This window comes from Semicossyphus pulcher, unplaced genomic scaffold (assembly GCF_022749685.1).
Source record: "Semicossyphus pulcher isolate SPU_LCO1_2020_fin unplaced genomic scaffold, fSemPul1.0.p SCAF_10, whole genome shotgun sequence".
NCBI classification, from domain to species: Eukaryota; Metazoa; Chordata; class Actinopteri; order Labriformes; family Labridae; genus Semicossyphus; species Semicossyphus pulcher.
Genome location: NW_027211604.1, coordinates 11171967 through 11185841, shown reverse-complemented (window position 1 = coordinate 11185841; position 13875 = coordinate 11171967). Strand labels below are relative to the sequence as shown.

Sequence of the window (13875 nt, the reverse complement as noted above, 5' to 3'; positions counted from 1 at the left end):
TTTTATTCTCATAACTTTGTGTTGTAACAAAACTCATCTTAAGTGTCTTATGTACATAACCTCCGGTCGCTCAACAGATAATGAAGGCAAAACGTCTCAGTTCTTCCTATGAATACAGTCAATCCATTTCAGTATCAACAAGTATACAACAGTTACAAAACACATAAAAACACTTCTCATCTCATCTCTGAAACACTGACCATTCATCCAGTCCATCCAAACTACAGTTTGTCGCTTTAAAAAATACACTGTAACCTCTTTTTACATCCCAACTGTGTTATGTTCCTGGGAGCTCGACCGCAAATGGCACAAAAAGGTAAATATACGAGATCCCGTGTTTGTAAAATGTAAAGAAAAAACTTCCTCTGACCTTGACTCAAAGCACCGTGAAAAACCAAACACATTGAATACAGTCAGCGCGCACACACTCAGCCTCCAGTTTACTTTTCAGAACACCAGATACTCTTTTTAAAAACAGAACAGATACAAAATGCCATGACGCACAAAGTAATCACAGACAGTAAAGATACAATTAGAGTCCTTCTGTGGGTAAATACTATTAATACTGTCTGTAATATATTTAAACCAGAAAAATGATTTCTCCTTTTTTAAATATTAGTTAAACGCACATTGACGTCAGCCTGTCACAGAGCCAACATACAGTATATTTATAGGTATCAAGTTTACTTCATATCATGTTAATAAAGGAATAAATAAACATCTTAATCTACAGGATCAGATTCATGGCTGTTAAACTGTTAAACAGTTTCACTGTCAGATATTCAGTTTGCTCTTTTATCTTCTGTTACCTTCACTGTTCACTTCCTGCACTCAGAGCCTTTCATGTCTGAGGATGACTGAAGTGAATATTTATGTGTAAGAGTTTGTAATCTGCGTCAGTTTGAGCTTTGGCTGCTGAAGGGTCATTAGGTTGTTATGATATGAAGAGACTGTTTTTTTAAGCAGAATCCAGAACATAGAACTATTGTAGAGACACTAAAAAAACTATGCTGAACGAGTAACCTTGTGACTTTTTTGCTTCATTGAAATCTGGGGGAAAGGTTATTATATTTTTTCCTTTTCCAAAAAATGCTTCACAACAGCAACTTTGTTAGTTGCTGTTTTGTAAAGCTCTGATGTGTTAGTGTTTATTGGAAAAAATGGCTGTCAATATTCTGTGGTAATCTCACACAGCGCCACACACACTGTAAGGGGTGAGGAAAATGGATGCAGTGTAGTATTGTGATTTTTAGTATGGCAAAATTGTATTGATAGACAAACACAGAGCATTGATATACATAGAAATGCCAATACAAATTACAGTAATTTATTTTTAAGTCCCTCAGTTCCTAAAGAGGCTGCATTACTTTTTTTGTACACGTTGCACTGTTAAAAATCCCTGTCATAGCAAAGAAGTGTCGATTGTTTGCATTGAATTGAGTTAGACTTTAAGGACTGGAACACAAGTTCAGTTTGTCAGATCCGTGCAACATATATTGCAGGTGTTTATGTCAGTGTCGGTCAGTCTGTCTGCTTTACAATCCTGTTTTGCTGCAATAAAAACGTTTAAACTGTGATGAACCAAAGACCGAAAGCAAATTTTAGCATATCGCAAAATGTTTCAAATATGATAACATATCATGACTAAATTAACCGCAATAATCTAGTATCGTGGGGCCACTTACTGTAACTTCACATGAGTGTATTTGTCATTCTTAAGTCATTTTTTAAAAAACAGTTGACAGCAAATTATTTAGGCAATAAATGTAGCTTAAACTTTATAACTGGACTGTTGATTTGCCAAATCCAGACACACAATGCTAGCCACTGAGGAACTATTTTCTTATATTGCATAGACCAAACAATGAACCCTCTGATCGACAGAAATGATCCGCACATTAATGAAACACGATCCGCAGGCCTCCATAAAGCTTAAATGGCGTTCACATACATCACGGCTTCCTAAACCCCTTATCAAATACTTCATGGTTAAAAACATCCGCCAACCACCAGGAAATGCTTGAGTCATAGCAATCAGAATGCTGTGATTCACGCTGGGTTATCTCACGACCCTCCTTTCAGTTTATAAGCTTCCTTTATACTGTGTCTATGTACACACACGCAGTGTCAGTCACTCGTTCTGTCGGTGGCTCCTGCTGTCAAAGATCATGGACCGCCTCTGCGGCTGGTAGAAGCAGCTGGTCGACGTCTCCAGTCTCTGTCCACTTTTAGGAATAGTCATTTTATTTTGAAGAGGGATCCCCTCCGGCGTCCTGAAGTTCTCCGCCATATCTTTAGTGTCGTTCAGACTCTTGATGGAGGAGAGCAGCCTGCCGTCGTCTCCTGACGGCGGGTAGTCCATGATGGGGAAAGGGGGGCTGAGCAGGATGAGACTCTGGGGTCTCTGTCTGTTCCTGAAGGACGGTCTTTGTAAAATGTTCCCTCTGGTGGCTCTGGGACAATCTACAAACACTTCCAGGCTGGGCGCGTGTCTCCGTGTTATGACTGGCAGCTCTGTAGTCGATGAGGTCTTCACATTCTCTGCACATTTCTCAACATTTGGGTGTTTTTGATGTTTTGGTGGAGGCTCTTTATTCTCCAGCTCCTCCTTTAGATCAGACATCATGGGAGGAGGCAGACTGTTGCTCTTCTCTGCAGTCATTTTAGGTCGTTCCTTTTCTTGTTCCTTCACTGCACTGAAATCACCCTCATGTCTGAAGTTGGGTATCTGACTGTACTGCACCTTCGGGGGGACAACCGGCACGGCTTTGGCCTGGCATGTTTTTATCATGAAGGCTGTTCTCACCGACGTCACGCTGACCGGGGCCGAGTTTCGGCGTAGAGGCGCCTGCCGATCGCTCAGAAACAGCTCCAGCTCTGAGGGCAGCCCATTGTTCACAGCTCCAGACGAGGCCTGTAATCCTTTCTGATAGGAGGAAAACTCTGATGAGTTACGGTTCTGCTGATTAGAAATGTCTCTGATGCATCGCTGCCCCAGGTCTAAGTTCAGTGAGAACGGCCTGTGTTTAGAGAAGAAGTTTTCCTCTCTTTTCTCTGAAGCAGCTGCCTCATGAGACATCTGTCTGTAAAACCTCTGAGATGATGCTGTATTCTTCTGTTTTGTTGTGCTGCTTTTTCCTGCGTGAAGTTGTGTTTCATTACTGCTATTCGCACGAACACGTGTTGGTACTGACGGCAAATACGTCCACTTAGTCTCCGGTTTGCTGCCGGTGGTGTGAGGAAGGTTTCCTGAGGAGTGTTCGGTGCGCTTAATGACAGATTTTGTGTTTTCATCACCTGAAGGAGATGAAACTTTGACCTCCTCTGAGCTCGGAGTTTCCCCTCGAGAGCTGAAGGGTGACAGCTGGTTAAACAGCTCCTCTATGTCAGGCGAGTGGAGAGGACTGGTCACCCATTGCTTGCTGGAGCTAAGATCATCCCAGGGCTCCACCAAGTCCAGCTCTTCCGGGTGTCCTCCACCTCCCTCGTCATGGTCGAGGATCGGCAGCTCCAAGGTGTTGCGTCTCTCCTCCAAACACACCGACAGCCTCTGAATCAGTTCCAGCTCAGGAGTCGCGCTCTTCTTCGCTCCATGACAGGAGATGCTTTTGTCGCCCTGAGGAATTTCAGGTTTCTTTAAATGTTTCTCTGTATCATCTGCTGCTGAGGAGCCTTTAGCCGTTGGGGTATCCTCTATCGTCAAAGGATTGACAACTTTATCTAAAGAAGTTTCCTTTAGAGGAAGTTTGGTGTCGCCTTTGTCTGAGGGAGCAATTTTTAAATGCAGCTTCTTCTCTTTATCTTTATCATCTTTTTCTATGTTTGTGTCAAGAGAAAAAAAGATGTCTGACTCCGAGGGCAGTTTCTTTGCAGAGACTGATCCACTGGCGATTGCTTTGTCACTCAAAGAGAGTGAAGACTGCTCCCTAAATAACAGAGACAGAGATGGAGAGCTGCGGCTTCGCTTCGACTTCACATCCATCGTTAACTTCGGGACCTCACAAGTGCTCCTGGAGCTGAAAACAGGCTTGAAAGTCTCATCCAGCAGGTCAATTTCAGGTTCGGTTATCTTCAGCTCCTGGTGCAGGTCGGGCCACAGCTCTTTCCCAGTAGGTCTATTGTCCTGAGAAAGAAGATGATGAACAAACAGAAACAGAAAGGATTCAGCAAAGTGATTCGGCCATTAAAACAAAGAAACACAATCATCGTTATGTGCCTGTTCAAGCCAAAGTAACTACATGACGTACCAGTTGCACAGCTGCAGGCTGCTTGTTCAGTTCTTCCCCAGGAGAGGGCGCTGCAGCTTTGCCTTCTCTTGCATTTTCAAGTGACCGTGGTTCCAGTTCAGATATATTCATCCCTCCTTGACATTCTTGCACCACTTCTTTGCTCGTATCTGAAAAAGTATAGTGAAAAGGTTTTTCATTACATCCTACATCACATCCTTTAACATTTAACACAGAAAGCCACTTTAAAGTGATAAAGTGAGATGTCCTCACCCTCTGGCGGGACTCTCGGGGTCAGCTCCTCTGTGTTTTTCTTCTCTGTTCCTTCCTGCTTCTTGGGTTCCATTTGGGGGAACGTGTTGCTCTTTCCACTGCTGCTGCTCTGCTCTGAGCTCTCTTTGGGTTTCAGAGTAGCTGCCTTGTCCTTGGCGGGGCCCCTGCACGGCGTGCTGTTGGAGCTGATAACGGCTGACACGCGCAGGGGTACGGACACGGCGAAAGGCTCGGATATGTTGACGGCTCTACGCTGATGCCTGGGCGAGGACTCCAGCGGGAAGAAGCTTCCGGGGAAGGAGGGCCGAGAGGAGCTGTTGTTGGAGGAGCCCGAGTACAACATCCTCCTGTTTTTGGGAGAGGTGGGCCGGTAGCGGCTGAGGTCGTCGCCTTTGAACACCTTCAGTTGCTCTGGCAGAGTTTTCTGAGGGGCTGCGGAGGCACCTGGTGACCCCTTTTGGTTCCAGCCACCTGTCGCCCCGCCTGCTTTGGTCCCTTTAAACTCCCAGTTTTGGTCTTGTTCACTCAGGTCGTAGAGCGAGTCAGAACCCAGAGTCCTGGATTTCACATCTGGAACAAAATTGCTACCGGCTCCACCAGCTGGACTGCTGATTCCTGTTCTGTCATCATCTGCATATTAAAAAAACCCATAAATATCAAAAGATATCAGTTCACTGTGATAGAACAAATCACTGTTACGATTTGGCAAAGCTTGTAGTTTGAAATTAAAATCTCTAGGTTGTAGCCCCACCTGTTGGTAAGGAGCACAAGGACTCCATGCTCCTGGATGGCCGAAGAGCTGCCTTTTCTGTAACACAATATTATCTTGGTTTAAAGAACAATTTAAGTATTCAGAGGCAGAAAAAAGAACTAAATAAGCTGTAGCTAAACAAATCATTCTTCAACCACAGAAGTCACAGTTTGTGACTCTTTTTATTTGAATCAATTTTAATTTCCTAATGAAAAAATAGCAAAAAGTTTCCATTAAAGGAAAAAAAAAAACAGATTTGTGAACACAAGATCAATGCTAACTTCCTTGATACTTTTCTTATTACTTTTCTGTACTTATTGTTTTCTTTGTCATACTTTTTTCCCACTCAAAGAATCAGCTCATGCACCACGTCTACGGGTTACCACTCCTAGTTCTCCTGTGATGATAATCTGTTATGATGGAGCTGTAACTTTGTCTTCATTGTTTGGCTTGGAAAGAGCATCGTTCATGTTGATATTGGACTTTCTAAGACTGCAGGAACATCGTGAACGCTAAGCAACCGTTCCTTTAAATGTGTGTGGTTGATCATTGATAGCACTCTACCTGTTATCCCCTGTGCTCTTATGAACACACTGCCGTTCCGGCTCAGTTTCCCCTTCGTGTCCACAGACCGGCCCAGGTTGAAGATGGACTTCCACTTCTTTGATTTCCCAGAAAACTTTCTCCTTATGGATAAAGAGACAATATTAAACCCAGTGCTCTCCCACAGCTTCAATGACAACGTAGTTAATACACTTATCATGCATCAAACACTTTGCCTCTAAGGGCTGAACTCTGATCGGTCTTACTTGCTGTCTGATATGTCGATGACGGTGTGGTAGAGCGTGGCCGTGCTGGTATCAGGCAGGCTGTTCTCTCGCTGGCGTTCTCTATGCACAGGATGGTTCGGACTTAAGGAGCGAGCCTGAGCTTCCTCCAGGCTCATCAGCTTCATCGGCCCACACTGACCGCTGATCGGGAGTGTGGCATATTTCTCCCCACACATCAGGCTCGGTCCTGGAGAAGTTCAACAAGTCAGTTAACAAACTACCAAAAGATCTAATCTCCAGATTGAATCTGTTTGTTTGTTTTGAATGTCTTACCTTCTTTGGGTTTAATTTGAATAGAATCGCTGAAGATCTGCTCTGTGTGATTTAGAATAAACTCAACCACTGACTGTTGTATCCGCACCTCCTGGAAAGCCATGTCTCCGTTAGCAGTTGAAGCCTCGATATCTTTAGATCTGAGAACAGGAGGTGAAAATAAAAACTGTTGAAATCTTTTGATAATTTAAAAAATATTTTATTAAGTGTCTCAAGCACATCTGTGAAACCGAACTCACCTTAACAGATTTGGAGCCCAAACTAGAGCCAGGTTCCGTGTGTGCATGTTGGTCTGTGTGCTTAAGGTGGCAAGGTGGGTCAAGTGCTTAGTGAGGTACTCCAGAGTCCTGAGGAGAGACGACAAACACTTCTTGTCACATTTATTACAGCACTATTTCTGAAAAGTAGCCGACCTGACTGCAAATTTAAAAGGTCTTTAATGCTGAGAGTTAAAGAGGGCAGAAGTTCACCTGAAATGAGGGGCCGGCAGTTCTTTGATGACCCTCTGAATGTGTAAAAGCCTCTCATGATCCCCCTGGACCGAGGCCGCTTCCTGCATGTGAAACAGACACATGTCCATGTCAGAAGAATCCAGGTGTTGGTAAATGAAAGACTTGGAGTCCTGATCTTTGTGCCTAATGCCAAATATGAATTGAGTTCTCACACTTGTGGTCTCCGCAGCTGTCTTGAAATTCCGTCTGATAACGATCCTTGTATTGTTCGCAACCCCTGCATACACCCTTAAACCAACAAACGTCTACCATCTGTTTTTCTTATTTCGATTAGAAGTTAACAGGCTCAATGTGTTGGTGAACGTTATGGTAAAGCGACTGTACGATCCCACTGCATGTCTTCCACCTGGCCTCCTAACCCAGTTATCCCTGCTGAACAGATGTAAACAGACACGCTGGCGTGCGTGCAGTCAAACTCATGTGATTGAGGCCCAAACAGATGAGTGCGTTAGCTCTGTTTACTGGTCATGTGTGAGGTCGTCAAGGTAAATAAGTAGTTGTTAAAACATGCTTGTTCTTGTTCGTCTATTGTGCAAAGAACAAAGACTAAAAAGACAGATTAAATTAAAATCCAAAACACATGAGCAGATCAAACGGGTGTGCAGATTGTGTTTTAATCAATAATGCACCAACACTTTATAAAAATGCACAGATCCCTCTTAATGTTGTTGAGTTCATTTCTTCGAACAAAGCGAGGACGTTTATGATGGGGAAACTGTTTTTTTTTCTTCAACATTCAGCATGTGAGGAAGTGATTGTTCCTACAGCTCTGGAGTTTTCAGGCACAAGCAGCACGAGATGTATGAATGCCAAGGTATGCAAATGTCTGAGCAGTGTACACAGAGCGCTCCACAGAGAGCACGAAGCAGGTCTCACAGTTTGGTATTCCAGTTCCTGTCTCTCCTGCTCTTTTCCAAAGCCTCTTTCACATCTGCAGTTTGTCCAGAAAATGCAGAGTGTTTCTCTGGTGAGTAGAGATTATGTCACCCTAATTTTGTATTGATACTTAGGGGATTTTGCTCTTACAATCCTAAAAAGCCCCCTGTGGTTCAGAAGGACCAAAATTATGTTCTTTGAATTAAGGCTCTTCAGAATCTCGGCAGAATGACCAACAAGACACAAACTTCAAAAACAGGGGCATCTTTATACGGTTATACAATCAAAGCTACAGTTTCAAAACAAAGATATATGATGATTAATCATACTGAGGTAAAATGAATCTTTAAGTGTAATTATGTCATACAGTTTGTCCTTTGCTTACAGTTTATTACACATCTGCTAATAGTTCTGTTGTCTCCAGGGAGGAGATGCAGACAGCTGATCAATAGTGAGCTGAAGCATGAGGTCACACTCTTGAAAATGATAGTAAATAAGGTTTATAGAGTGCTGACACAAATATACTGAGGGGCCATGTGGAATAAATACTGCTGATTGATGTCTGGGTTCGGAGATGCTGTTTTGACTGTTATTAATTACTGTTTTAAAGGCGTGGAGTTAGAGTGAATCAGCCCTCAGGCCATTGCTGGGTCACAAATGATACTTCAGTAAATGTGACTTGAATGTACTCACAGTGAACTTGCTGTATAGCTCGTATGTGAGCAGAGGATTGGGAAGCTCCCTGAAGTACAGCTTACATAAGGAACCCACACAGTGGATGTCCTGGAGGTACACTTCCTTTGTAAGGTCAGGGCACGCCTCGGAGCTGAATTCCTGCCTGCACACACACATACACACACACACACACACAGTTAGCTGAATACTTTGATTGTTAAACACACTGTTGCACTTTACGACATGTTCGCTTGAAGTCTTTCCAGCTGACTAATGTTATTACAGCAAAAAATAAACGGCAACAAAGAGGCTAAACACGTTTAATCTGAAAGAGAAGCATGATTCAAACGTTTACATACCATGGCTTTCTATCAGGCCCACATGGAGAAAAAACGAGCTAGCTTTTTTGTGTGATTTTCTCTGAGATAATATTTAATTTCGAGCTGCATTGATTTGACTAAATAACTAAAGCTACAGAACAGAAAACTTTTTGATGTTGCATGAGTACCTGAGGCGCTGGATATTTGAGGTGACCCCCGACAGTCTGTAGATCCCGTCCACAACCCCATGCTCCTCGATAAACTCTGCACATTTAATCAGAACCTGAGGAACTGAAGATGACAAATCATGTTAGTCATATAAAGTTAGAGGAACACATTTGATTCTCCCGTTTCAGCTCTTTTACACTAAACATTCGCACAGTAGACTCGATGAGCACATGAAACCTTAACAGAAGGGGAAGGAAGCGACTCTAAAAGCAGTGTTTCAGCACTAACAATGCACATACTGTAAGGCTGACTTCATGGTATAGGGTTTGTTCCACCATGTCTGTTTTGTATTCCTTAGGGCCGCTGATTGTAGGTGGACTTTGACAGGAAGTTAAAAATGGTTTGTTTGTTTCAGAGGAAGGTTGACACACCCAGTCCTTGTAGCTGGTATTACTTACGACATTTCCTCTAATAGAAAACTGCGTTTGAAATGTTACCACTCGCCGACAGCACACAGCTTTCTGTACTACAGTTCATCACCTTCTGTACACAACTGTGTTTGGCTGTAAAAATCTGAACAGATTTAACTGAGGCTTTAAAGCTAAATCACATGCTCTGCTTCTGTCTGAGCTTCCCTTCAGCTGATCCTGAGAAGAGCTGTTGATTACAAATAAAGATAGTTGGAAAAAGATGTGTTTTTAATTGCATCAGGATTTCTTTTTAAAGGCAGACGATTTGAATCAGCAGGGTTTTTTTTGTAGACATAAAGAATACATTTGATTTTAATTTGACTCAAAAGATTTTCAATACATCTAAGATTTTATAAAGTCTAACATCTAAGCTGTGCAGGGTTTGAAGAAGTACGAGGATTCAATGATGTGTCACACTGCTGGTTTAAAGAGGAAACTTGTTATTCACACGAGAAAATCAGTAGTTAGTATGACGTAATCGTCTTTCACAGACTGAAGAGCTGAAACTCCCACGCTCCCTTACATTTATTAACATTTCACTATATGGAGGAATAAATACGTAGAGCTGAATTACTTGATATGTTGGCAAGCATTAAATTAATCATCAGTTATTGATACTCAATTAATTGTGCATAACATATTTTAAAGACCAAACACACTAACTGCTGAAACGAGTAAATCCTTGACAGAATAATCAACAACAAAAAGTTGAAGCCCTTATAATAACTATAATTGGTTATTCTACTGGTTGCTACTTTTGCAGACCTTATTTTCATGTCTCTTTGTGTGAAGTTTAAAAAAATCATCGTCTTGCAAACTAAAATTAATCTTGCACTAAATGAAGGAGTCATTTCAGCCATGGTTAATTTCTCCGTCACCACTGCAGACACCAAGAATCTGCTATTTACATTCTCGTCTATTGGATTTAATTGGACTTTCAGTGACATGCCTGTGGTCAGGAGCTGGATGGGAAGCCTTCAGTTGGTGCCTCTCAGTTTCTGCGCTGAGTGAAGAGCTCTGCTTGTGATTCATAAAAGATATTTTACTATGCCACATGAAATGTAATCACTGCATGATTTGTGAAAGGGGAAGCTTCAAGTTACAGTCTGACTCGAGTTGCCGACAGATGCAAGTTATTTGTTTCTGCAATAATGTTAAATGCTGTGTTTAACGCTGCAGCTGCAGCTCAGTGGTAGGCTTTATAAAAACTCTCCACAGCCTGCAGTCTCTCTCTCTCTCTGTCCAGTTAAACCTATTTTATGTTAGCACTGCTGTATGTTGACTTCCATGGTTCAGTGACAGATTCAGAAACCTTGTTATGAAATTGGTGAAGTGAATAGATGACGTTTGTGTGTTTCAACACCCCTTCCTCCAGACGACACATGTGTGCGTGTCTGCTGATTTGCAGTTGTCATAAACAACTTACACAACGACTTAATCACAATCCCTTTTGTTAGTGTGAAACAGGAAGTCCAAGTTTTTTTTATCCTATTCACATCCAACGCAGACAGATTTTTATTTGTCACACCAGATTGCTTATTATTTTCAGACTAATTTCAATGTTTAATCTTTTTGCCTTTAAAGAGCTGTTTCATGAACGCTGGGGGATTTAAGTGTTTGAGCACGCAACTTTGGATTGTTGTCATATGTGCAAGTGGGCACTGAGCTTCACTTTTTGTGCAGTTGAAATGCTAACGTGATACTTCAGCACTTCACACACTGTAGTATTGACCTCCAGGCAAAGTGTGGGCATCTGGTGCACTTTCTAAGTTACATTTCAAAATAAAAGTTTTTTTTATATTGTCACTGTGTCTAAACTTAACATCTACTTTGTGTCTCAGTTACGGCCTCAGTAGCTTCCAGTGGTATTTAGTTCTTCCTGTTGAAATCAGTAACAACGTAATGCACCAACAATGTAAAAACACAATATGTCTGCTGGACGTCCATGATGGAGGGGGTACGACCCAAACCTCCTCCCTCACTTCCTGCACCCCGACGCCCCGCCTCACAGAGCGGCCGCTCTCACAGGTCTTCCTTAAAGTTATCCTCAGCACTAGTTTTCATAAGCCTCAGCACGTGGGACATTTCTGTTCACTCTCTTTTTTTAGACACATCCTGCTGCTCCCAAAAGAAGTTAGATGATGATGAAAGTCATATAAGACAATAAAGAATGAGAGGAAAGAAAGAGGGATACAGGGATGAGATAATGAAACCCTTCCTTATAAAGCTGACTACATGTTTGAATGTTTAATGACACATTTTGTTTCTTTTCTTGGCTCGTAATTTTAAGCATCCATAAACAGCAGCACCGCCCGGTTACACTACTCATAGGAGCTTTAGTCAGTGTAGGAAATTGACATAAAAAAATGTAAGAGCCACACCCAAAGTCACAAATGACCATTTAATACAGCCAATGGGTGAATGAATCGCCTCACTCAATGTGAAACACATGTACACCTTGAACTTAGGTGTGTAAAAAACATGAAAAAAGCTTGTATTTGTTACATAATTGTTAGACTTTTGTCCTTCCTGTCCTTATTCCACCACATAATGAGTATGTAGGATGTTATAATTGCTAAAACAATCAAGGGAATAACTTTAAGAGCTGAATTGTCAGTATAAATGTTATTCTCTGTGTGTGAGTGAAGTAATCAGGTAAAGAAAAAGTGTGGAGCTTGCTTGTAAAGGAGTTTAAGACTTTAAAGGAAAGTAAAATAAGAAGTTTACCATCTTGTCCGGAGTTCTGGAGATGTTCTGTCAGGTCACAGCCGAATGCATTTTCACTTCCTTTCTTTTTGGACTTCAGCTTATTCCCTTTATTCTTCATGTGGCTCCAGTTAGTCGTAGTCAAACAGATCCCAGGAAGCACGGCGATCGATCCATATGACCCTGAGAAAAAGGTTGAGATTGCGGGTCAAAAAAGCAGCCACATAAGAAATCCCAGCAATCAGCTCCCAAACGTCTGCATCCGCTCACATTCTGACTAACCACACGGTCGGAGGCTGAGAGCAGAAGTGACGTCACATACTGAGATTTAAGTCCTTTAGATTGTCGGCGGTTCAAGTGATGTTTAAAGAAAATATACGGCGGGAGGGTTGCTTCGCTGGGACGTGGCAGACCGCTGCGTTATCTGTGAAGGATTTGCAGAAACAGCATTAGAATCGGTCAGTTTCCTGTTGTTTTTTCACCCCCAGCCAGTCTCTCGCTCTCTGCTGCTTTTTATCTCCTCCTCTTTTCCTTCATTCCACACACAGTCTCCCCTTTACACTGGCTTCTCTGTGACTGAGGAAGCATACATGTATAACAAATCCCCTCAGGATCAATAGTTTTATTTCAATTCAGATTCCACTTTTAGATTTGTTAAATAGTCTATGTTTATAGATGAACTCGTGGCAGTGGATTTTGAAATGTTAGGACTATCTAAAGGGGAGGGAAGTGAAGTAACGGGGAGGAGAACAGCTGACTTCTGTTCCTCTCCTGGTTTAGGAATTACTGACCTCTTTTATTGAGTGTTTTTTTTTCATGTGCCCAAACTCAGAGCTAACGGGAAGGCTGCTCTCTGCCTTCCTGAATGCTCCCAATGTATACAATTTCCTGTGCAAAGAGCCCGGGCTCGAAAACAAAAACAGACGGGTTCTGAAGGAAGAGGGAAGTGGGAGGTGACTGAAGTGAGGGCCTGAAGGGCACAGATGGGAAATGGGGGGGAGATCGGGGGGGGGGGTTGGAGCGCGGAGATGGACGACACACATGGTTCTCGTTACTGCCGTGAATTGCATTTCTTTTTTAAGCTGGAGTAAAACTTTATCACAAAGATATAATCCATGACTGGATTAAATGTAAAGCATTCATGTTGGTTTTGTAAATTAAACGATGTTTTCTTTCAGTGGTCTGAGTAACAATGCTACTTCCTGTCTTGACTAAATATAATCCATTTGCATACCTGCATTCCCAGAGAACAATCATGAAAGTAGTGTGAGTAGTGATGATGTATGCCTCATGTTTGTAGCCCTTTATAATTCTCACAGAATTACAGATCTTTAAACTTTATCAAAGCACATCTGACCGCATTCCAGATTCACATTTGATACAAAAACTGAAGACTACTCTGCTCTATGCAGCCATCAAACAGCATGTGAAACTAGTCTGCTGGAATCTTTGGACATGTTACAAAACTAGGTGTTAATCGACACTAAAACATTTTCTTACCATGTTAAAGCAGGTTTGGTTTGATGGTTCTCAGGCGTCCGATGCATCTTTAAAGAGCAGTGGAAACAAGTTATGAATACAACACTGACAAAGTACCACCTTTAAAGTTGATAGGACAAATTCTACCTGCTTATTCCTACCCAAGATACCAATGGTGCTATCCCTACATGCTGACAGGAAGCACGTCTGATATCACAAACAAACACTCACATATGATGGCTCTGCAGAGTTTTCAGCCCACCTGAGCTTTGAACTGAAGATACATGCACAGAAAGGGCCCTGGACCTTCTTGCTG

General features: G+C 42.2%; 1 protein-coding gene across 1 annotated transcript; it reads right to left on the bottom strand.

The window, feature by feature from the left end:
• On the bottom strand, nt 1-12483 carry arhgap31 (Rho GTPase activating protein 31). The gene is made up of 12 exons (XM_069677691.1): nt 12102-12483; nt 8925-9027; nt 8435-8579; nt 6824-6906; nt 6593-6700; nt 6354-6493; nt 6060-6267; nt 5815-5936; nt 5251-5307; nt 4500-5129; nt 4248-4396; nt 1-4123 (listed from the first exon to the last, which is right to left on the bottom strand). The coding sequence occupies exons 1-12, from the start codon at nt 12199-12201 to the stop codon at nt 2132-2134; spliced, it is 3837 nt and encodes a 1278-aa protein (XP_069533792.1). The 5' UTR covers nt 12202-12483; the 3' UTR covers nt 1-2131.
• Between the last annotated feature and the right edge of the window lie 1392 nt (nt 12484-13875).